Source organism: Chelonia mydas, chromosome 12 (genome assembly GCF_015237465.2).
Source record: "Chelonia mydas isolate rCheMyd1 chromosome 12, rCheMyd1.pri.v2, whole genome shotgun sequence".
NCBI classification, from domain to species: domain Eukaryota; kingdom Metazoa; phylum Chordata; order Testudines; family Cheloniidae; genus Chelonia; species Chelonia mydas.
Genome location: NC_051252.2, coordinates 8,267,694 through 8,293,573, shown reverse-complemented (window position 1 = coordinate 8,293,573; position 25,880 = coordinate 8,267,694). Strand labels below are relative to the sequence as shown.

General features: G+C 44.4%; 1 protein-coding gene across 3 annotated transcripts in view; it reads left to right on the top strand.

The window, feature by feature from the left end:
• Positions 1 to 25,880, top strand: part of GNAO1 (G protein subunit alpha o1) — a 298,793-nt gene that overhangs the window by 87,814 nt on the left and 185,099 nt on the right. For all 3 annotated transcript variants that reach the window (XM_037877921.2, XM_037877920.2, XM_037877922.2), the window contains exon 3: positions 3,124 to 3,265. In XM_037877921.2, the coding sequence (XP_037733849.1) occupies positions 3,124 to 3,265 (142 nt within the window). The remainder of the gene's footprint in view (positions 1 to 3,123; positions 3,266 to 25,880) is intronic.

The window sequence follows — 25,880 nt, the reverse complement described above, 5'->3', positions numbered from 1 at the left end:
ACTTTAGAAGGGAAGAATTTGCTTGTCCAAAAGTGCTAAAGGGGAATAATGAAAGTCAGCTCTGCACATCAGTTGCACCCACAATAAGACCAGAGACCTTAGTGCCAGGAGTCCTTGATTTGTGTCACCCTCCACTTGATTCATGCCAAATATGGTCCTAATTACTGGACATCGCCCAGGAGTTTGTGAATTTCTCACATTCTTTTTAGTAATGACTCAACTGTAAATCAAGCTGGGACCCACGGGAGTTTCACTTCTAGTGCAAGGGCAGGATCAGGATTCACCAACCTTTTTGGCCACTTGCACTCACTCAAATTCATATTTGGACCCACAGATGAGTCCAGTGGGTGGGTCTAGGTGAGCTCTGTTTAGCACAGGAGCCAGGAGATGGGGAGCAGAAGTGGCTTTCTGCCACCTTCCTGCCTCCCAATACTGGGACTCTCCAAGGGCTGGTTCAGTCCCTAACACGTAGCACAGCAGTCTCAGCACTGCTCTGATCCAAGCGGCCTTTCTGGCAGGCTAGGGTCCCCAAACTCTAGCTATGGCCTGACGTGCGGCTTGCCCCAGCGTGAAGGTGGTAAAATAGAGGCAACATATCCAGCTCTACACCACCTGAGGAGTCCCTCAACGGGATGGGTAAGCTGACCGGATAGCCCCATGGCTCTGCCAGAGCAGTACAACGGCATCATAGCAGGCCCAGGGTTTGGCTCTGTGTATGAAATTCCTTGGCTTGCATGCATGAATATAAAATTCTGGCTGTGCAGAGTGGTAAGTGCAGGAGGCTCCATTGCAAAGTCATCTGTTCAGGGTTGCAAAAATGTAAGGGAGGGCTCAGTCCTCAATCCCACCCCTCCTCTACCCACTCCAGGGTGATCTCAGTCCTCAATCCCACTCCAGGGTGATCTCAGTCCTCAATCCCACCCGTCCTCTACCTACTCCAAGCTGAGAGCAAAGTACATCCTTTCTCCAAGAGTCACACTCATTGCCATTAAAGAACACAGAAACAGTACACTTGCTTGGCGACAAGCCATCCATCCTCAATGCGACCTATTACCCAAAGCGCCGTACTGTCCCCAACGACATAGTTAGCAGCCATAATCAGACCATAATCACTGTCTGGATGGTGGCACCATTTCTTACATTAGTAGCTGTGTTGATTGGTTTGGGGGTTGTTTTTTTCTCTCCTTTTCTTCTTAACGCCAGACCTTTATGCGGATACATTTGTTTTTTTCTTATTCCCTTGGTGCTGTGGCAGGTCCAGACACCACCTGCCATTTGCAGTAACACCCCCTTGGCTCCTGCAGTATGTTTACATTGCCATTTGTGAGACTATTCCTGATGAGTGTTTTTGTTACTCTTCCTCTTAGTTATTGCAGGAGAGCGCAACGTGGCCCATGGCCCCTCCCAGTCCCCAGCCACTGCTTCACCTCAGCAGCCCCCACTGATTGTGGTCTGTTTTAGCAACTAGACTAATGAATGAGGGAATACAAACTGAATAAGCAGTGAAAGCTCTATTAAATTATTACTATGGCCTAAACAAAGAAGACTGGCACACGCTTGGATTTAGACCAGTTGTTTAGTACAAGATCTATAGACCTGATCATCTTCTAACACTGGAGAAAACCAGGAGTAGCTCCATGAAAGCAAATAAAGCTACGCTGGTTTAAAGCTAGTGAGAGAAAAATCTAATGCATAGAGCTGGATGGTTTTATATCAGGGGTGGGCAAACTTTTTGGCCCGAGGGCCACATCAGGGTTGCAAAACTGTATAGAGGGCTGGGTAGGGAAGGCTGTGCCTTCCCAAACAGCCTGGTCCCCGTCCCCTATCCGTCTCCCCCCCCCTCCTCCCCCCCGACTGCCTCCTCAGAACCTCTGACCCATCCAACCTGCCCTGCTCCTTGTCCCCGACCGCCCCCTGCCGGGACCCCACCCCCCTATCCAATGCCCCCTGCTCCCTGTCCCCTGACTGCCCTCCGCACCCCCCTACCTGCTGACAGCCCCCCCCAGGGATTCCCACACCTATCCAACCCCCCGTTCCCTGTCCCCTGATCGCCCCACTCCAGAACCCCCCGCCCCTAACTGCCCCCCCGGGACTCCCACTCCTATCCAACCGCCCCCCGCTCCCTTACCATGCTGCTCAGAGCAGCAGGAGCTCGCAGCCCCGCCACCCAGCCAGCCCCAGCCCCGCCACCCGTGCTGCCCGGCAGGAGCGGTGGGCCAGAGCGCTGATGGCATAGTGAGCTGAGGCTGTGGGGGAGGGGGGACAGCAGGGGAGGGGCCGGGGGCTAGCCTCCCGGCCAGAAGCTCACAGGCCAGGCAGGATGGTCCCGCGGGCTGGATGTGGCCCACGGGCCATAGTTTGCCCACCTCTGTTTTATATTAACTATTATAAAGTCATATTTTCTGGTTTGAGTTGGAATATGTAGTGTTGCTCTGGTACGTTTTACATGTGAGTAGAGAATAGAGAACACCTGTGCATTCAGTGCCATACGAATGGTTTCTAGTGCACAGAACTGATACACTGCAGTAAGTATAATTTCTACGCAGTCTTGGGTAAAGAGAAATTTGTGACATAACTCAGGTTATTAGCCCTTCTTAGGGTGTGCAGATGACAGAGCTCCTTATCGTAAACTTGTCTAATGAGCAGGCGATTCCAATGGGTTGTAAGTGCTATATTATAGATGTGTTTGTGGCTGTCTACCAGACTACAGGCCTGATCCAATTCCAATTGGAATCAAGAGAAACATTTCCATAGACCTCAGTGTGAGGTAGATTGGGACCTGAAACCTCACCTAGGCTACCAGTGGCTGCTGCTGTCATACAATTGGAAGATAAAGCCGTTCAAGCACCACTCCAGGTTCAAGTGTGTTCAATTAAATAAGAGGCAGCCAACAGCAGTAAACCGGCACCCTGTGTGAGGTCTCATCGTGAAGCTAGCAAGGAGAGAACTAGAATGTCACTCTCGAAAGCCTGAAGCGCCACTAATGGGAAACATTGGTCTAGTAAAGAAATGCCAAGTAAATTAGGCCAATTGAGTTATTAAATCAATATTTAAACAACTTTGTTCTAACGCTTCAATGCAAATGACATTCGTCTCAGGTCTTTATCATTTCTTTTTATGTAGGATCATTCATGAAGATGGTTTCTCCGGAGAAGACGTGAAGCAGTACAAGCCTGTGGTCTATAGCAACACTATTCAGTCACTGGCAGCTATCGTCCGTGCCATGGATACCTTGGGCATTGAATACGGTGATAAGGAGCGAAGGGTAGGTCTATATCCAATTGAAATGATGGACTGAATGATTTGCAAAGAGCTGCTTTGGAGGAAAAACTAGAGATTACATAGCATGAGAAGAGGCATATTTGCACAACCCAAACACATCTAGGGGAAGATTTTCAGACATTTCAATTATGCAATTGCGTGACTAATTTGATCAGTTTGTGCAAATTGCATGTGCAAGTGGCTAACTTAATAGATTTGCACATGCAGTTACTAATATGCACATGCAATTGTGGTAATTATGGGCACAACTGCCTCTCTAAACAGTATGAAAATGGGGCCATAGGTTCCTTCCATATTACAAAACCCAGGTGTCTCTGGACACGGCAGTGCATGGTCTCTTTTACAGGCCACAAATAGGTTCCTATTCTCCTACAAAGGTCCAAAATACAGATGTGAGCAAACAAACTCATGGTAACAGTACAGTAGATATTTTCTACCCATTAGAAATTGCTTGAGGCAAAAAAAAATGAAATATTTCACAGAGAAAGTTCTGCTGATGTTCAGGTGTCTTCCTTGGGCCTTGTCTTCGTGGGAAAGTTTTTTTTCAGAATAATTTTAGTTTCTTCAGGGTAATTGGCCTTGTGTCTGCAAATAAAAATTCTCTTTTTTTTAATTATCTGATTTCTTATTCTTCATTAACAATCCACTTTGGAAGTGAAATGACTTCTGGAATGAGGGTTTTTTCCCCAGAATAAGGTTTGTGTGGAGGCATGCAGCGGCTGTAGTGTTTCAGATTAACTACTCCACTTCTGGCAGTCTTCCTGCTGCTGTCCACACTGCTTAGCTTCTCACTTGCATTGGCATGTCTGTTTACCTGTGTGCCCTCTACTGCTCTGGGGTCATTTGGACCCGATGTCACTTTGCCCACAGCAAGGAGGTCTCAGTGTTGCTGGTTTTTCCATAGGGAAACTAAGTCCTGGTGATATTTTCAACCATGATTTACAGAATAGAGACTACTATTGGAGATCTTGTGAGCAGTTTGAGAACCAACATGATGGCTTTGAACTGAATATTTTAATCTGTTGATTAGTCAGTGACTCATCTCCAACCTATGCACATAGCTTGTCTTTGCTAAAATCTATGCACGGGGGAAAAAAATCGTTCTCCATGTCTGATAAATAGTCTGTGACAGATGGCTTTAAATGTAAAATTTAATTTTTTTATGCATGAAATCCTAATTCTCTGAGGTTAAACCCATTCCACTTAGGCTCTGGCTTTACCAACTAATGGAGGATCTCAGTAATCAGGACTATGACTAATGAAAAATTGCAGCCTGAAACCTTTGGATAGCATTAAAGGTTATGTCAGTTCCTGTTCCTGCAGAGAAGGTGCCAACTGTTCCCTTGGAGAATTCCTGTTACACCAAGGGGACTTGAGGACTACCCCTCATGTTCTCCCTGCCTCACGGAAACAGTGTCATGGTGACGAAAAGCTGAGGTTTGCTTGGATTATTGCTAACTCCGCTCCCCTTGCTTTTCTGGGCCAAATTTTTAAAGACAGCCTCTAAACTGCAGGGACTCAACCCCCCCAAATCACAGTTTGAACACAAAATCTGAATGGTGGGTGTACAGAAATGCAAACGCGGGGGTGAAGCCTTGGGCTTGGGATTCTTTGTTTTCGGTGCATGCCCCACTTTTCGCGAACCTAACAGCCAAATCTTGGCAGCCCTTACTCAGCCAAAACCCCCCTTTGACTTCTAAGGATCAGTTCCTATAGAAATAAGGTTTGAACAACGCCTCCCCCAACTTAAGGTAACTGGAAAGGCTCCCATTGATGTCTCTGGGACTTAGATCAGGCCCATAAATAATAAAATATTCTTTGAACATGAGGACACCCTGCAATGTACCAGTGACACCCCCGTAATTTTGTTAGTACATGTCTTCATTATGCACAAGTCAATGAACAGACATTTTTTAAAACAATGCCTCTGACACGCAGAGTATGTATGTCCCATCACAGGATTTTGGAAATAAGCAACCAGGCATGTGAGTTTAGAACCTGGCTCCACAATGCTGAAAAGCAATGGGTTACTGCAAAGCGTGATCTGGCGTAATACCAACTCTTGGATCCACCTTGAGAAAATCTTGTTCTTAAGCCAATTAGACTCATAGACTTTTAAGGCCAGAAGGGACCATCATGATCATCCAATCTCATCTCCTGCTCATCACCGGCCACAGAACCTCACTCAGCCACTCTTGTAATAGACCCATAACCTCTGGCTGAGTTACTGAAGTCCTCCAATCATGATTTAAAGACTTGAAGTTACAGAGAATCCACCATTTACTCTAGTTCATATTGGCAAGTGACCTCTGCCCCATCCTCCAGAAGAAGGTGAAAATTCGCCCATATTAGAAATAGGTATTACAAATCAATGCTTGTTCCACTTCCTGCGCTCGCTATGGGATTTTAAACTAAGTGGTGAAACTTTTGGCCCATGATTTTTATCTTGACAATGTCCCTTTCAGAGATACACTTAAATATTTTGCGTGTATCAGACTTCTTTCCCCCTTCAATTATTTTCATAATAATCATAAAAAGAACCCACCCGCATCCCGGAGTCGAAAGTGTACAGAATGAGAATAATGCAGTTAATACAAAAAAACTGGGGGGGTTCTAGTCAAATGGAAGAATCCCAAGGATGGGTTCTCAGGAGTCCACTTTTGGTGAAGAGCAGAAAGAGGGTGAAGTCATTTCACGTGAAGAAGCGACTAATGTCCTGTAGGCCTTCAGGTATTTCTAATTCCTTTCTGGATGTTGCGGTCTTAGTGAGAATTCTGGGAATTGCTCCATACTAGCTCCAGGAGAGAGGTCTCAAGTTTATTTTGAAGTCTGTTGCAGAGAGAGAGGCTACCCGCTGTTGGCTGGGCACCTGCCAAAGGCTTTTAGCCTAGAGGATATTGATAGGCTGTCTAAGATCAAATAATCAGGCTTGAGTCAGTTCTCACTGATCTGGTTCACTCGGGGTGGCTGGATTGACTTCCCTCGAGTTACTCCTGATTTACAGAGGTGTAAGTGAGATCAAAATAAGGCCCTTGTGTTCAGACCATGGCTTATCTGTTTATTAATAAAAAGCACAAGATCAAGGAGAAACATGGGCTATTTCATAACAGATCCTTACATTATCTCTTAGCTGATTTTCATAGTATTTCTTCATTCTCTCTGATCTAGCTATTGTAGAAATCAGTTCTCCTGGCCCTTTGCTCACCATTTGTTCCTTTCTCTTAGCCACCCCTTGCAAAAATTATTGGCTTTAAAGTGCATAGTAGTATTTATTTTGATCTTGCAAGAAACAAAGAAATATTATACAGTTTCTGTTTCCCTGCATTTATTAGTTCACGGGTGCTCCAGACAGAGGGTTTGGTGCCATTAAACAGTCAATTTGACCAGTATTATAGCTACAGAATTCATCCCTTTAAAGCAAAGCTTTTCCATTTTAAATCATTCCATAACAGGGCTGGTTGGAATGTGGTCCTTTTAGGGTGATATTCACTACTACATGCAAGACCTATGCCCTGCAGTTAGGTCACAAGAAGCAGTGGATATGTCTTGTGGCGGCCCTCTGCACCAGAATTTCACCTGGGGTTCTTTAGAGATGGAAACTTGACATATACAAATTTTCAGCGTGAAAGAACTTATTTCATTTATAAAGTGTGACTGAGATGAATGACCTTGGGTTTTGTTGTTGATGTAGGACTCATTGGTGGTTTCAGAGATACAAGATCACTTGTTCATATTGACCCCTGCCACTTCCATTAGGCTAAATATTAAGCCTCCAAGAAGAATCATAATTGAATCCCTTAGCTTTTGTCAGTCAAAGTCATAAGATGAACATAGTAAGTGCTATACCAGCCCAGAGATCCATTTATTATCAGCCTGTCTCTGACAAAGGCTAATGCCAGATGCTTCAGTAGAAAAGGTACCAACAGCCTAAGGTACTGTAATTATGTACAGTACCTTGCTAGGGAAATTTCATCCTGACCCCAGCTGGTGATCATATGTTTGCCCTGAAGCATGAAGATGAATGGCTCTTGTGATGTTATTTTAATTATCTTAGCTGCAGATGCTGTTCTTATTTATATGCATCTAATTTATTTTTAAAGTTACTAGAGGCCCAACAGAAGAGTCCTTTGGCAGGAAGAATTTTCTTCTATAGGTTCTCCAGATTCTCCTTGTCAGTCGTTCATTATTACTACTACTAGTAATAGCTGGAAGTGCATGCTGTCAGAGTCATGTGTAAAGAAAGCCCAAAATGGTGGAGAACTTAAAAATTGGACATAAAGGACTGAATTCCAGTGATGATTGAACCTGGCGAATGGTGGCAACTGTGCACGTAACAATCTCATGGGTTGTATGAGCAAGACTCCACAGATGGTGGATCAGTTGGCAAATTAACTACAAAGTAAGGATGGTAATTGGTTGAGTTACAATGGTCTAGGACTGTTGGCAGGGCATAGATACAACCTTTACTTTAGCGGGAAGCCCAAGCTGTTGCACAGGTGTAATTTGTAAAGTCAAAATGGCGAGAACTTAAAAATTGGACCAGATCGGACCAGCCCGCGAAACCCAGCGATGATCGAACCTGGTGATACTCTAAACAAAAAGAGCTCTCCACATGCCTGCAGCTGTTTCCATCACTTCACTCTGACTCAGACGTTCTAGGCTTCAGAGTGACAATCCTAGAATCTTACTATATAGATTGGGGATATTGATGGCCAGGTTCTGCCCTTGGTCACAGGTGTGTGACAGTTGATTTCAGAGAGAGTGCATGAGTGTAACTGAGGGTAATATTTCTGCTCAAATACCTGTAGTTGGCCCAGAAGGAACATGTGTGTATTTCTCATCATTATCTTTCTAACTGGATTCATGGGAGGAAAGCTAAGTAAGATTCAGGCCATGAAACGTACGCCTACAGGTTAGACAGCCCTTAAAAGTGCCAGCATCTCTGAAAAACGCTCCTTTTCTTTAACTCATCCTTATAATCACACTGATCAGTGTAGTTATGTAGGGGAACCTGAAGTCTAAAGTTAGTAATTGAAAGAAAAAACAAATCAATGCAAGTGTTGGATCGACCGTAATTATGGGCAAATGATTGGTTTTCAGCTATTGCTTTGGGAGAGAGACAGCTGGGTGAAGTCTAAGGTTAAAAATCTGAGCTATTGGTTATGAAAAATACCTTGCAGTACAGGTCAATGCTGCCCTCAGAATACGTTTGTAGTATGCTCCGACTCAGTAGGAATTCTACATTTGTAACCACGCTGAGAGAATCTGGATGAGTTTATAAATTTTAGGGACCCAAACTCACAGCCATGCATAGCCCTACTTGCACTCTCACAAGGTTGAGGGAATTCTTTCTGTGTTTTGAATTCCTCTTCTTTAGTGGTATTTTCACAGAAAAGGAGTGCAGGCTAAAATAGCCTCATTGAGTAAGTTTGTATTAGCACAATGGACTGTAAATCTTCATCAGAGTTCTTATAGGATGATGGATAAAATGCGTATTTACATAGTCTGAGCCTATAAGTGTGCACTGTGAACTAAATGACTTTTTTACAATGCAGGTTATTGACCACATATCTGGAGATGCTACAGTCTAAGCTGTCAATACATATTTAAACATTCTTTAAATGCATGATATTGCCCAATTAACCTTTTGCTTATCTGACTCCCTAAGAGGCTGTTGTTTAAGCAAGTGTTTTTAATGTCCATGAAATGAAGTGGTCTGTGTATTGAAATTCCCTTTGAAAGGTCATTACTGTGCATGTGGAACAAACAGTTTTTAAAGTTGAAAGCCCACATTCTCTCTCTCTCTCATATATATACACACACACATACCCCTATTAAGTTTTGGCAGCATAGCTATGATGGCCAAGAGTATGACCAAAAAAAAAAAATCACACTCCCAAACTGACACTGCTATGCCAGCAAACTCCTCAGTGTAGAGACAACTATGCAAACAGAAGAGTGCTTCTGTTGGCTTAGCTAACGTTATTTGGGGGAGCTGGCAGAGTTATGCTGGGAGAAGAACTCCTTCTGTTCGTATATGCTGCATCTACACTAGGAAGCTATGTCGGCAGAGATATACCAGCATAGGCTCTGTAACACAGGGCTTGTCTCCACTTACTGCGGGATCGATGCATGGCGATTGATCCACTGGGGGTCGATTTAGCGGGTCTAGTGAAGACCCACTAAATCGACCGCTGATCGCTCTCCCATCGACTTCGGTACTTCGCTGGAACGAGAAGCATAAGGCAGTGTGGATACCGCAATAAGCTGACCTAAGGTACGTCAACTCAAGCTATGTTATTCACGTAGCTGGAGTTGCATAACTTAGGTCGACTTAGCCCCGTATGTAGACCTGCCCATAGACATAGCCTATATCAGGGATTGGCAACCTTTGGCCCACAGCCCACCAGGGAAAGCCCCTGCCAGGCCAGGCCAGTTTGTTTACCTGCCGTGTCTGCAGGTTCGGCCAATCGCGGCTCTCACTGGCCGCAGTTCACTGCTCCAGGCCAATGAGGGCTGTGGGACTGGCGGCCAGCATATCCCTCGGCCCGCGCTGCTTCCTGCGGCCCTCATTGGCCTGGAGCAGCAAACCATGGCCAGTGGGAGCTGCCACGCGGCAGGTAAACCAGCCCGGCCCACCAGGGGCTTACCCTGACGGGCCGCATGCCAAAGGTTGCCGATCCCTGGCCTATATCATAAGTGACAGGACCATAACACATATGATCACTTGGCAGCTTTTCACTTTTTATGTTGCAGTCATTTGAGTTAAGCAAGTACACGCGCAAAAAAAAAAAAAAAAAAGCGCATCTCATGTGATTCTGAAAGGAATAAAGAATTGCTCCTGGTCTTGCATCTTCCCGCCAAGTTCCAGCCCCTCGTGAAAGAATGAATGAGTTAGGAACCTCAGCATGGAAATATTCTGGCTGGTAGTTTCCCAGCAAAAACACTAGCGCCTGCCAGTTACTAGCGGGATATATTTTGTTAAACCTCTCCATCCTCAGAATTATAGGAGCTGTAATAATATATAATATCCCACTCTACCTCAGTCGGGGAATGATTTTCTAGGGCAGTCTGGTACCAGTCAGCTCTGAGCTCTCCTTGGCACAACCATACTAGCAGATTTGTGAAAGAATTGTGGGTTTTATGATAAAAACATGAAATTTGGCAGAGTCTTAGGGCATGACCTAATCAAGATTTTCAGATACGGGGCCATGGTCAACTCATGCCATGTTGGCTGTAGCAGCCATTTTAAGTTCTGAATTCATTTTTTCTACTGATGTTTGTCTGATACTGATTGTTTATGATATTAAACCATCACAGTGGGGTTTTGTGTTTGTACATTTAGATTCCTATTGTCTTAGGAGTCCCAAAAACAAAAGCAATGAAGTGTGACAGGTTGAGGTTATACAAAAATAGTAAAAATTAACATGCTCTGAAGTGTCACCAGAGAATAGTTATTAAAATATTGATTATACAGAAAAAATAATAAGTTTACAAGCATCTATTCATGAATAGAAAGTTATATTTCTCTAACAACGATAATTCAGATTGATCTATGCATAACAGGACATTGCTGTGTCTCAAAAAGATGGAAAAGGCAGCTTACATAAACATGCAGCCTAAAACGAATGAAGAAACAAGAAGGACTTTTCAGTCTTCAGTTTATTGAAACATCTCATTCTGCACCATTTTTCAAGGAGGAGAGCTGCAGTTTGGTCTTGGAGGTCTCCTTCACAGGAGGCCTGCTGAACAAGGGGACTTTATTTCACTTGATAAGCTCTGTTAATGGCTTGGTTTTGTCTTGCAATCTCTGTTACAAACATGTCATACTGCTTCTGCCCAGTCTTCTCAGTGTCCCTAGCAGAGACAATCACAGCAGGGACTACAAATGTCTTTGGTGTTCAGTTTAACTAAGTCTACACTCTCTTCTGAGAAGGGGTTGCTCATGTCTTCTGTGACCTCAACAAGTGCCTGGACATGCCATGCAAAACAAGTCTGGACACCTTTCACCTGCTCATGGTGCTTTGTGTTAGACCCTTTTCTGGTGGTTCCTTTCTCTGCTGTGGCTTCAGATTCTCCTGTCAGCCTGGCCACTTCTGGTCCCGCTGTCATCTGGTGCTGAGAGTCCTCTGGCCTTTGTGTTACTCCAGCAGCTCCACCATCCGCTTTGATTCTGGCAGCGTTTTGCTCAGGAGCTTGGTAAAGCTCAATTGCAGAGAAAACGTGCTATGTCTTGCAAACTGTATAGTTCTCCTTTAGGAACTCTCTAGCTGTGTCTGGAAGCATTGTGTGAAGGCTTTACCATATCGTGGAGGTGAGCAGGCACCCAGTGAACAGGAACTAACTGAACAATAATTAGTATGATCTAACGCAAAGAACCAGGGTGACAGCTTTCTACAGCATTCAGTGTAGAGAGCAAAGCATGCCTGGTGGATTGACAGCACATCTGGGTCAATACAAGGAGCTCCGGATGAAGTGTGATATGTCAGAAGTGGAACAATGGGTTTTCTAGTTTTTTCTTGTCACACCATGACAATACCTGTTAGTGCCTCATCTTCCCTGAGACCTTGGGTAAACTGTCTGTACGCATTTTGGAGCAAGATGTCCAGAGTACTGGCAGTTGGGCACACCTAGTTCGTGTGACATGAGATGCTTACATGAAGGAATAAGCCATTCCTAGAGAGGCTACTTTGGCCTGAACAAGAGCTTCCGTCCATCCATGGTCTTCTAGCCAATCTCCAATCAGCTTTTCACTTGACATCTCCAAATGAAGACCACCCAGCATAAGGACAAATTTTTCCTCTCCATAACCAGCAGGTCAGGTCCGCTGTATCTGTCTGGTTATGGTGAAAAGGGGAGGACCCACAGTGGGTTTAGGTGGCATACAGCATTCCTTATCACATCTGTGGCACGACAAATCATTGACAGAGTCTTGGAATCATCTGGAAAGAGGGGATGAAGCACAGTAATGTCTGGGGCAAAATCTGGCACTGTCTGTTTGCTGTCATGGTAAGCTGCCCAGGGAATGTCTTGATCTCCATTAAAGGTATTCAGATTTGCTGCTTGCCTTGTTCAAGCCCCCTGCATTCTTCTTGCAGGGCTTAGGTAATCAGTTGGCTGTCAGTCTTGATTTCAACATTTGCAGCAAGGATGGTTTTCTTCAAGATCAATGGAGGGACAATTGTGTAAGACCCAAGAAGTGATGACAGTCTTCTTCACTGATGCTGCAGTCTCTCAGTCCTGGGTGGGAATTCCATGGACAACTCCCTCCACTTGAGTACTGGATGGTGAAAAAGTGATAGCCCAGTTCCGTGGAAGGAGTCTGTTGCTATGGTAGAGCTGGGCTTGTGGTCTCTGTTGTCTATGGTCACAGTAGCGAACAGATCACCACAAAACTTTAGAGGACAGACTATATTCTCATCTTCAAAATGTTTGCATGCCCTGTTTGCCATGCTGGTAGAGATGGCCAACGCTGTCATAGGAGATGGACAATCCAAGTTTCAAGAAGTTATCTACTAGTTCACTTTTTCATGTCTGTGCATGAAGCGTCAAACCAGCACAGATTGGCAAAGGTAAGTCTCAAGCTTTGTTGTGGTACAAACTTTTTGTGCCTTCATGGCATTGGATGTTACTCTGACACAACTGTTGCAATACAACAGCAAGGGTAGCTGTATTAATGGACGCTTGTTCTGACTGTATTTTAATGTTCGGACCATCCAGTATCATGGACATCAGTGCCAAATAGTGATTCCAGCATCCTGGGTCCAATGATCCAGTACACTGTGTTTTCATTTGAAACATGTGCCTTCAAATAATTTTTGCTCTTTGGGACAGGTGAAGTGCTTCTTTGTCACAGTCTTCCTCACGTGCTTTTTGGAGGACATGTCCAATATCCTGATTAAAGCCAAAGACCGCATCAGGTCCTTCTTTGTGTGCTTGGGGATCTGGAATGTGTCAAAGTATATGGGATTTTAATTCTGTGCTGTGAATGCGCCCAGCCAGTGTCACTTCCAGATATTTTAGTGTAGTTGTATAGAGCCCGGGGAGATCTGCTAGTTCAAAGACTGGAGCCACATCTTCATTCAGTCTTGTCTCTGCAGTATATCAGTTCAGCAAAGGCAAGCCCAGTTTTCTTGTCCCTGACTTTGTTAGAAAGAGACACCAAACATCTTGCATGAGACTTTGCCTCTTGGGCCACAGAGTCCCCTGCGCTTAGTTTTGCAAGCAAGGTTTGGTCTTGCAGCTGAAGTGCACGCTTGTGGGCTCGACGATCGATGCTGAAGGTAGAAGCTTCATGGGGGCCTTCTGACTGTAGATTCATGTCACAAATAAAGCAGGCTTCTTTTTCTGGGGTGCCTTTATGTTGCTCAGTTAAACATGCATCTGTCCTCTGCAGTTTATCTGGCTTCATCCACAACTTTCTTAGGGTTTTTTCCCCTCTCAGCCCTTTTAAGTTTGGTCCTGTTAAAACTTGATACAGCAGGATTTGTGCCAACATCCATGGGTCTTGGTCAGAGTCTTTTTAATACCATCGCTGTCATCTAATCTACACGTGTCTATTGGTATGGGAAATCCATTCAGCTTATGAAGTCTCTGGCATTGTTTGATAGCCAGATCCAAAATGCGCTCTTTTTGATTCTGCTGGATTAATCAACTGCACCTGTGTCTCCCTGACAAAACACACACTTGCCCCAGTCAGTGGAGGAATAGGATGTCTCCATTGATGGATCTGTCTCTCGAATAAACATGTATCTTTCTGATATGTTAGAAGCTCTAGTAACAGCCAATAGGAATATCATATCTTTTGCTGCTGTGAACAGTTAATATTGCCCAATCACCACGCAGCTTTCACACCACCAATGTAGCATCTGAAAAAAAGACAGAACTGAGATTGAATTCTGCCAAGATTACACTGACAATCCAAATTAGTACAAAATGTGTCCTTATGCCAAACTTAAGGTCACAGTGAAGCAAAACCAAAAACACACGCCTTGTACGTCCAACTGTAAAACGACATTATTTGCCGATTAAGGCGATGTTGTTAAAATAGCAGCCACAGCCAACATGAGTTGGCGAACACCCCATATCTGAACATCTCGATTAGATCAGGCCCTAAGACTCTGGCAAATTTCATGCTTTTGTCATAAAACCCACAATTCCATCTTGTTTTGCACAGAGCTGATCAGCTATAATGGCAAAATAGCAAGAGGCCTGAATGTTCATTTTAAAACACTGAATTGGCGGCAAAGACAGCTGTATATATATGGGATGGTATCGATGAGTTCATGCACTTGTAGAAGTGCCTTGGTGTGCCAGAGAAGGAGCCTGTGTCTGTATTTCTCTCCCTCTGCTCAGCACGTGTGTTACACCAAGTTAAGTTTCTACAAAACGCTCACTTAGGCCACCATACTTAAAGTCACACCTGTCTGCTTAGGTGCAACTCGGACACTCCTTCATGAAATGGCCTTTAAATTTGACGCTATAACTAGAAAGAAATCTGCCTTTGTTTAACTAATACACTTAGGAGCCACAAGACAGGAATGTTGCAAGAAAAGCAACTGACAATGGTGAAATAATGTGTTAAATAAAGCAAGTCACTCCCAGTTTTAATGTTGACCTTCCTTGCACCTTTTCTGTCTCCTCCGCATGTTCATTACCATTATTTACACATCAGATAAACACGTGTACAGGGCTTTAATGGGAGTCTAACAGCACCTTACACACCCTGTTTAGTTTGGTGCTATGAGCATGCAGGAGAGTTTTACTGGGTGGAAAATTTAAGCTTTAAGGGGTGAGATCACGTAAATCTAATGATTTTATTTAAAACTCAACTATACCAAGGCCCAGACCCCACTGTTATAACGTCCTACATGACGGGTAATGTTTTGGAAAGATGCTGCTTCATGTTCCATAGCAGGCCTTTATAGAAACCATAAAAGAGACAATCCTTGAAATAATCCATCTCAAGTTTTACATGGAACTTGTTGCTTGCTGGCTCAGGACATTTGGGGATTTTATTTACTTTCTGGCGGATGAGTGGTCATGCTATGTGTATCCGGTTGCTTTTTATTTTATTATTGAGGGCTTAGTGTATTAAAAAGGCTTTCAGTAACTTGGGACAGACTCTAGAGCTGATAGACAGTGAAGCTAGCCTGCAAGTCATGTGACCTTTAAGTTAACCACAGACAGCCATGGCACTTTCTCTTGCCAGTATTTATTCAATAGAATGAGACCTGGAACTCAGCGAGACCTCCAGTTTTGCTGCACGTAGTGGAGAATGCAGACAGGACCCGCCACACTTCTATACGGTAGATTTATCATAAGAACATCAACAATTATATTCTGTCGTAGCTAAAAGGAATTTCCACCATGGTGAGTGTCATGACGACACATTACCTAGGGCTGCTGTCACAGGATATCCATCTGGCACTCAGCAATTTTAGGGACAGGTGCCCCATACTAAATTAAATAGGCGATAAGTCTTTATGTCCATGTGTCAAGGTTCCTTCCCCAATCTGAACTCTAGGGTACAGATGTGGGGACCTGCATGAAAGACCCCCTACGCTTATTCTTACCAGCTTAGGTTAAAAACTTCCCCAAGCTAGAAACTTTGCCTTGTCCTTGAACCGTATGCTGCCACCACCAAACGTGCTAAACAAAGAACAGGGAAAGAGCCCACTTGGAGATGTCTTCCCCCAAAATATCCCCTCAAGCCCTACACCCCCTTTCCTGGGGAAGGCTTGATAAAAATCCTCACCAGTTGGTACAGGTGAACACAGACCCAAACCCTTGGATCTTAAGAACAATGAAAAATCAATCAGGTTCTTAGAAGAAGAATTTTAATTAAAGAAAAGGTAAAAGAATCACCTCTGTAAAATCAGGATGGTAAATACCTTACAGAGTAATCAGATTCAAAACATAGAGAATCCCTCTAGGCAAAACCTTAAGTTACAAAAAGACACAAAAACAGGAATATACATTCCATTCAGCACAGCTTATTTTACCAGCCATTAAACAAAAGAAAATCTAACGCATTTTCTAGCTAGATTACTTACTAACTTAATGGGAGTTGGAAGGCTTACATTTCTGATCTATTCTTGGCAAAAGCATCACACAGACAGACAGAACCCTTTGTCCCCCCCTCCAGATTTGAAAGTATCTTGTCCCCTTATTGGTCATTTTGGGTGAGGTGCCAGCGAGGTTACCTTAGCTTCTTAACTCTTTACAGGTGAAACGGTTTTGCCTCTGGCCAGGAGGGATTTTATAGCACTGTATGCAGAAAGGTGGTTACCCTTCCCTTTATATTTATGACACCATGGCTAAGCCATGCCTCCCTTTTTCACCTCCCTGCCCCCTCTTCCTGGAATACCTGATACGATGAGGTATGTTTCCATAACCATCATTTGCATTTTTGAGCAGCAAAGGATAATCAAAAAATGCAGTGAGTTTCTCAGGGAAAAAGAAAAAGGGCGCTTGTTATGTTCACAGTCTGTCTTGTTGCTATGGGAGATGGTTGGCTCGTTCAGGGACAGATTTTTTGTCACTAGCTGAGATGGCCCAAGGCATTCGGTTTTAACTAACAAAAAAAGGGAGTGATGGAACGAGAGCAATTGAGAGAGAACTGAGGATGAATGCTGGAGAAGGGAAACACGTTCTGCGTGTACAATGGACGCCCCAAATGCCCCATACAGCAAGAATCTCTGAAGTGGGAAGCTGTTTGATACACATTAGGTTAATGCTTTTTCTTCTTCTTCTGTCCTCCCCCATGCTGTCCCTCCCCCGGTCCCCTGCAAAGTGCTGATACTGAGGGAAATCTCTCTCAGAGGAAAAAGAACAAAACAGGGATCAGATCCATGCCTTGCTAGGGAAACGAGCATTTAAAGCTCCATTTGTGCAGTGTAAAAATGCTCCTATAAAAACAGAAGGCGGGTCAGTAGGTATAGGAACCCACCTCCTCGGGACAGTTCTGTAAAGTGCAAGGCGGTAAGGTTTTCAATGGCCAATGAGAAATGAGGTCCACAGGGCTGAAAGGCCTCAGCAGTGAGTGGCTTTAGGCCATGGGGTTATTCCAGCTCAGCTCAGGGGATCTTCATGGCAGTTGCTTTGGCGAGGAACACAGGTTCTCCTGGTCTTTGTTGCTCTGCACAGCTGTAGTCAGAGCTCATTCTCACAGGCTGCACTGAAGTATATATTGATATATTTCTTTATCCTTTCCCTTTTCCCCGCATTATCCAGGTGTCACTCAAAAGCTGTCCAAATAAGCTGCTGGATTTCCTTTGGATCTCAGCTGCCTCTTGCATAGACCAGCCTAAAAAAACACAACTTTCTAAAATACAAGGTTGCTCCATTATTGATTCATCAGTCCATCTTCTTCCAGAATGTCTGTTCCTCAGAGCACTTCTGTATGTCCGCATCATGAATTCTAAGAGGAATGCATTCAAAGCGGCCACCAGAGCGTGTGCACAGATGGTCATTGCCATCCTTAATGTGCCAAAAGAACTAAGCTGAGTCTAAAGTCAGTTTATTCACACCCTGGTCTGATGCGCCTGGCCCCATTCCCTATAAGAGGACCATATGAGAAAGGCTCAGTGACATGTTTGCAGAGGAAAGAAAGCATGAAAGTCCAGAGAGCTGGTGGAACAGGTGGCTCAGTGAAGTTTCGGTTGACTTTAGCAAACCAGGTTAATACACAGCGATACCTCCCAGCTGCAGAACAGGTCATTATTCACTGAATAAAGGGTAGGGGACCGTCCTTTTAGGATCATAGAATATCAGGGTTGGAAGGGACCTCAGGAGGTCATCTAGTCCAACCCCCTGCTCAAAGCAGGACCAATCCCCAATTTTTGCCCCATCCCTAAACGGCCCTCTCAAGGATTGAACTCACAACCCTGGGTTTAACAGGCTAATGCTCAAACCACTGAGCTATACTCCCCCCAGCTTTTAGAGCTGAAGTGGCAGCTGTTCCCATAGATTATTGGGTGCGGAATACAGGAACCACAATAGAGCTAAAGAGGAATAGCCATTTCAATCTCTATTCAAAAGGAGAGCAGCTGGGAAAGTCTCTGGGCCCAATCCTCATCTAGTGTAAATTGGCATACCCACAGTGACTTGAGTGGAGCTACTGCTGATTCACACCAGCAGAGGACTGGCCCTCAGTGGTTCAGTCCTGGCTGTTTAGATGGTGACGAGGGACATAAAGTGGTATTGGCTCCAACACAAGAGGAAAGAAGGCTCTGCCCAGCCACTGTAGACACATTTCACGTCAATTAATATTTAAAACCAACTGGCTGGGGCTAAGGGCACTTATAACTGTTGGCACTGAAAGAAATAATAAATGGAAAGTGTAGCGCACCCGGTGCTCCAGATTTGTTTATGAGTAATAGCTCTGGAGTTTATTATTTTATTGCCACTATTGAATAAAATGGGTAGGGTTAGGACTCCATGAACTCTTTGCACGGAATCCCAACTGCACCCAAGATCAGAATGATGCACCTCGGCCTATGAAAGCTCTGCAAGCCTTGGGTTCACACAGCCTGATCCCCACACCTCCTCTGAGTAGGCAAGTTCCAGGCCCTGCAGAGGGAATAGGGAGTGACCACACAGCACTCCTCTGAAGATCAGGAGATCCACCAAAAAAGGACAAGCCTTCATGGCCCTCAAGTTATCTCAGAACGAGCATGGGACAAAACCTGGAGGAGAGCCAGGTGAGTAGGTGTCTCATGTGGGGGAGATGGATGGAATAGGGTGTTTTGTGTTTATAGAACCCAAACCTCAACCAGCAAAAGGTAGTTCATTGTCAATGCTCATAGAGCAAATTCTGCTGGGCTCACAATTCCATAGCACATCCAGCAGCATAATCCAGGATATAGCACATTTCATCTGGGACTCTGTATTGGAATTGTTTCTGGGTATGTGTTTAAAATAAGAGAACATTAGGATTAAATAGCTGTGCCATTAGCTAGCATGTGCATGGTAATACATGAATTGATCACAGCAACGTACTGGGTAACATAAATGTCACCAAGGGGTGGAATAAGGCTTTGGCATTTATTGATGAAAGGCAACCCTCTGGACTAACCCATCAAATGGTGGCTTTGCTAAGGCAATGCAAACTATTCAGTCAACTGAATGTACATACTAAAATTAAAAGGATAAATGGACCAGATTCAGTTACACTGGTGTAAAGCTGGAGTGATTCCAGTGTAGTCAAGAGTTACTCCAGTTTTCCACCAGCATGAGAGAGAGCAAAATTTGGCCCATTATTTTTACATAAAGCCTTAACCCGTGCCCCTTGAACCCGTTAAAAAACGCATTACACTGAGTCGTGCAGGATGGGACCATAACGTCTGTGGATCAGTTGCATTAGGCACTTCACTGATGTACAGATGTGCACAAATCTGATCAAAATCTACAGAACCAAGACTGGCACGGGAGCTTACGAACGCAGCCCCATTACTCCAGCAGGATTCTGCACGGGGGTAACGGTTCATGCTAGCAAATCCTGTTGCAGGATTAGGACCTAAATGAGTGAGAGTAGCAGGAACCCAACACCCCTCAAAATCAGGCAGTAAGATTCCAAAGGATAAAACCCCACAAAATCAGCCACCAGGTCCTGTGCCAGGGGATTTTGGCCTGGTTCAATTCCCATTAAGTTAATAGAAAGGCTCCCCCTGACCCCGGTGGGAGTTGGAGCCTCAAGGAAGAAAACATGAGCCTAAGCCTCAGTGCAGCAAGTTAGGTGAAAATGATGGAGGAAAATTGCATCCCTCCTTTCCTTTCCTTAATAAAAGAGGGAAAGGGGGAAGGGGTAAAGAATCATTTAAGACAAACTGACCTTCAGACAATACACTTTCACATTCCCATAGGGCCTTTCCTCCCCAGGGATTCCCAAAGCCTATTTCAACGGGCCAGATCCTAAAGTCCGTACTCAGCCACACAGAGTAAGGACTGAGTAAAGACATCAGGATTTGCCCCAGCACACGTGCAAGTAATCGCTTCACCATCACAGAAATGCAGCCCACTCTGGAGTGAAGCATGGTAGCTGCTTTACGGCACACAGAATGCCATGTCCAACTGTAGGGGGGATTTAGGAGGCAGAATGTAGTCACGCTCACCGGCATTTGGCCAGAATACTGGGTCTAACATCCCTTCTCCTGGATCAAACACTGTTCGATGTATGCTAACCACAAGTGGTTAGGGTGTTTGGAGTCATAGCTCATCCAGAAGATGGCACCTTCTGATGCACAGTGCTGCCTAGGGGCGTGTTATGGGACAATACAGACTCAGACAGTAGGGCATCACTTCACTCCTGCTGTAGCTGATGTTGTCTGAGTAAAGGAAGACGTCGTATCAATGATAAGTTACTATCTTGAACAGCCTTAAGTCCCATAGGAATGGCCGGTGCTGCCACTGAACTTGGGGCTGAAGAAATCTGTCCACACCAAGGTGATAGAATCTTAACATCCGTATTGCACAGCACCCTTGGGTGGCATTGCATTGTGCCATGCAGCCAACATGCAGGGCCTGAGCCTGCTCTCACTTCTGATTTACACTTGAGCTAGTCCTGATTGGTGGCAGTGTGAGTGAATTCAGAATCAGGCCCTGCATTTCCTTATGAAGTGCATAAGAATCTGCATACATTTTTATCTGGCTCTTGTCTTGGGCAGGAGAAAGGGAAACCTGTGCTTTTAACTGCTCTTAAACTTTTCTGCTTGTTGCCTAATCTAAGCCATAGCCCTAACTATAATTTAAAGTGAAATCTTATTCCCTTGCTGAAGATTTTCCAGAAATATGCATCAAGTTTCTCACTGCTCCACCAAGCCTGAAAACCATCTAAAAGGATGCTCACCCCATATTCTTCCAGGTCAAGCCTTCTCCTTCCACTAGGGCAATCCTTAGAGGGAGTGTGACTGACCTCTGTCCACTACCTTGGGCAGGTGTGTGCCCCTCATTGATGCTTTTACCTTTCTCCTCCTCTTAATCTGCACAACACAGACCTGTGCAGCTGCTGTCATTCCTTCAAGCCTCTTCCCCTTAGTCTAGCTGCCATGTGCCAGATGAGGACGTGCTCACCCCAGCACTGCTAGTAAGATTGTTTCCTGCTGACTCACCACAGCAAGAGCAGATGCATTAGGCTGAATATTTCCGGCTCCCTATTTGGGTGAGGGGCAGGGGTGTAACCATAGCACCTTAGTCTTTAGGTCAGCAACTTTATAAAAAAGGACTTGAGAAAACGACAGGTGAAATCTGAGCCTTGGAATTCCGAAGGGCTTCCAAGTGCTGCAATCTGCAATACATCTTTCAAATGCCATGCTTGGAGTGGGACTGCAAACTTCCCCCGACCTCACCACTAACAACCTCCAGCTTGGGTCCCTGCTCGCCGTCCTTTAGGGAATAGCGAGGTTTGGGGGGTATAAAAATGGTGTCTTTTGAGATCGTTATTTATTTGTTCACAGTAACAGTCACAGTGGGTCAGGTAGTGTCCAGACAGAGAAGAAGGAATGGCCACTGGCCCGGGGAGCTCATAAACACAGGCAGACAAGTTGAGGTTAGCGGGAACAGTCGCACCAACTAGCTTCGCTATAAGCAGCATGGCAGCAGTGAGTCTTTGAGGGGGATTTAAATGTAGAGGACCTCAGGAAGCTCGGACCATCCAGCTTGGAAGAAGGCACAGGGGTGTTTATGTGGGAAACTGACAAAGGGCACAGCAGGGGAGGAACACTGGGTGGAAGTGTGATGAGGGCGGGGCAGAGTGTGACAGACAAGATGCCTGAATTTGTGGTGATGACAATAGTTGTTCCCATAGGCCTCTAAAATACCAGTCAGGATATTCTGTGTCAAAGTAGGTCGGTCCAAATGGATAGAGCTGGGTTAGGGCTAAGTTCTACCAGGAATACTGAGACTGAAGCACAACCCTGCTGATTCAATCAGTTCAACCCATCATTGCCCAAAAATGGGACTTTTTGAAAGTTATGGTCTTTAAAATGAGGGTTTATTATAGACCCTAGAGCCAGGTATAAGGGCCTGTCACAGCCCAGCCCTGTGTATTCTCTTTGCTCCTTACAACAAATCAATTACTCATTGCTACCAGTAGAAATTCTGGAATCAGAATTTAGCTGGCCATGTAGTTGATGCTCCACGGGGCTGATGCATGAGTTCACGTCTCTTCAGCTGCAGTATATTGGTTCTGCATTGATGACAATGCTTAGATTTTGGTCAGTAAATCAAGAATAGAGAATGATCCTCTCATAGTGAAAAGTTCTCTATAATATGAGGTCCCACTTCTACACAGTCACTCTCCTAGTAAGCCCATGTTAATTCTACAGTGGAAACAAATTCTATCAGCATGTCATAGCTGTCAGCACGGGCTACAACCTGAGAACAGATTTTGGCTCAAAGAGAGAGCCAATTAAGTAGACAGGCTGGAGCCTGCCTTAGCACCAAGTAATCATTAGGCGCTCAAGTGGGGCTGAGTTAGTCTGCTTGTCTCACTTCACATGGATATTCAGGAAAGAAACTGACATGTAGCTTCGGGCCAAAATTTGATCCTATAACTGTCATCATATTGATTGCAAGTATCTATTTTTCCATAGTGCAGTAATAATAAACGGGCAAACTTTGGATCTGAGTATTTTAGGAAATGTACGTGTGCTTGTTCAGGGAAATAAATGTCTGATAGAAGAAATCCCCTGTGATTATTTGTGATGGAGAGAGAAAAACATCAATACTGGAGAATGGGAGGAAGAACCCAAGTGGAAACATCCTATAAAATTTCATAGGGTTGGATCCAATAGGATTCTGTAGAAAGCTGTTAACGTTGTATAGTAATGATTCCACCAAGCTGTAGTACTGGATAGAGATTAGGATACGTTCTATAGGAATTTTGAACCATTCTATAACATTCTAAAGCAGAGCCTAGTCCTCTCTGAAATTCCATATTGTGATCGAAAAAACCCATAAAATTCCATAGGGGAAGACAGGGCAATGTTGAATGAGATCAAAGAGAGGGGACAGAAATGTGCAATGTTGCTTTCTGGAAAATGCCATCTTCTTGAGCATTTGAAGTGCCAGCATGATATCTCTGAAGTCTGTTCTACATCATGGTGTCAACTGTGTTGTCATGGCAACATTTTAATCCTCACTTAAAGGAAAACATTTGGTCTGCTTTTTTGATTCTCTGTGAACCTATAGATACGTACCGGGGTGCTGAATGTGCAGCAGGAAGGACTTGTGAAAAGCCATGCAGAACTGGACTAGTTCTCCTGCAGGATCAGAGTAACCCACACCTTCAAGTTCTGATAACAGTTCCTCCATTCCGTTGAAGATGTCTCTCCCAGTGATGCTTGGAGCACAGAGTTCAGCTCTTAAAATTAATCTCTAGGAATAAGCTCTGCTGATACATATAAACATCACTTTATTGGGCCAGATGAGGGGCCAATTGATTCAATCACACTTTAGGAAATAATTTCAGGTATGTGTCTTTCAGATAAAACTAATCCAGGCAAATTATCTGCCATGGGCTAGTTTTCTGTAGTTCGGTGGTATTATACACACACACACACACACACACACACGTCTTCCCGATTCAGAAAGGAGCTTTGTAGTGCACATCTGGACAATAAGTGGACAGAACAGATGGCATCATTTAAAATTATCCTTTTAATTTTGGTTTAAAGAAAACAGAAAAGGAAACTGGCTCTCTCAGGGGATTACTAACAGGAGAGGGACCACATGATCATCAGTTCCCCTCTGGCGCTAGGATCCAAACTGAAAAGTTGTCATCTGGCATCTGTTTGGTGACCCTTTGTGAAAATGAGCTGGACTTCTCACAGCTCAGCTCCAAAATCCCCACCCCCAAAAAACCCTCCAGTATATTAATGTAGCACTCTTCATTGTAAAGGATCTCACAGTGCTTCTCTTCTCTATCCAGTGAAACAGACAACAAGGGCCATGTTCAATATCATCATAAGGAATAATTATTAGAGTATCCACAATATGATTTTGTTTGGCCTGCAGTTCAGATCCATTGGTGCCAGGTTTTTGTTGGCCCTCTGGGTGGTCACTTAATATAGATTTTGCTGTACATGCAGTACCACTAAAATGCAGCTCCCTTTGGAGTGGAGACAGGAAGCCAGGGCCATTCCTCACAGCACGCTTGCACAAGAATGGAGCGAGGGGAACTGTATCAAGAACCTTAGGCAAACACCTGATTGTAAAAAGAGTCATAAGACCTTTTGTGTCCATTCTGTGCATTTAGCATCGCACTTGTTAAGGTTTCTTGTGTAAGCTCAAAAGCTTGTCTCTTTTACCAACAGAAGTTGGTCCAATAAAAGATGTCACCTCACAGACCTTGTCTCTCTGAGAGTAGTTTCCCAGACCTGAAGAAGAGCTCTGTGTAAGCTACAATAAAAGATATTACCCTCCCCTGCCATGCCTCGCTAACAGATCCACACACAGTTAAATAAATAGATGGTCCTCAGCTGAAATACTTCAAAAGGCCAGGGGGTGAGTTGAACTTGCCGAGGCTTGAATTGGTGGTTCCAAGCAGCCTAGGTCTTACACAGCCCATTAAATCATCTCCTCTGGCGAAGGACAAACGTTCATAGGGCACCATATATTATCACAACTGGCACTAGCTGAGGCCTTATTTCCAATCTCAGCAGATGGGCTAAGAGTGGGATGAGCCATGGAGACTGAACTATCCTAACACAGTCTAGTGAGTAAGACACTGGACTGGGAGTCAGAAGAACTGGGTTCTATTTCCCATTCTGCCACTGACCTGCTGTGTGACCTTGGCAAGTCATTTCATCTCTCTCTCTTCCATCTGTCTATTTTAACATAGACAGGACAGGGACAGTCTCTTACCATGTGTATATCCAGGGCTTAGCACAATGGGGCCTCCATCTCTGCTGGAGCCTCTAGGCACTACTGTCCTATCAATAATAATGATGAAAGATGGTCTTTCCCATGTCAGGGCTGAAGCACGTCAATAGTACGGAAACTTTGCACAGCTAGTGCTTTGGCTCTTCTCTAGATGCTGTCAATAAAGGATTTCACTGCTGGAGGATGTCAATCCAGCATAAGATACATTTTATTATAAAAATCCACCTTCTCCTCATCACTCCAATTAAACCAATGAAACAGAGGAGAAAACTTGTGTGATCCCCTCGTGCCCTTGTCAGGATCTCTCCACACACAGATAAATAATATCACTTAGAAAATAACAGGTTTCAGAGTAACAGCCGTGTTAGTCTGTATTCGCAAAAAGAAAAGGAGGACTTGTGGCATCTTAGAGACTAACCAATTTATTTGAGCATGAGCTTTCGTGAGCTACAGCTCACTTCATCTGATGAAGTGAGCTGTAGCTCACAAAAGCTCATGCTCAAATAAATTGGTTAGTCTCTAAGGTGCCACAAGTCCTCCTTTTCTTTTTACTTAGAAAATAGTTTGTCCAGCCTTAGAATCAAATCTTCTATTTCCCTCAAAGCAGAGAGGTCAGTAGATTCTGCGAATCAGATCAATAGTGCAGTCTCTGCAGTTCTGCTACTTAATTCACACAATATATATAATTTGTCTGAGAGGAAGCAGGGGTGTACGCA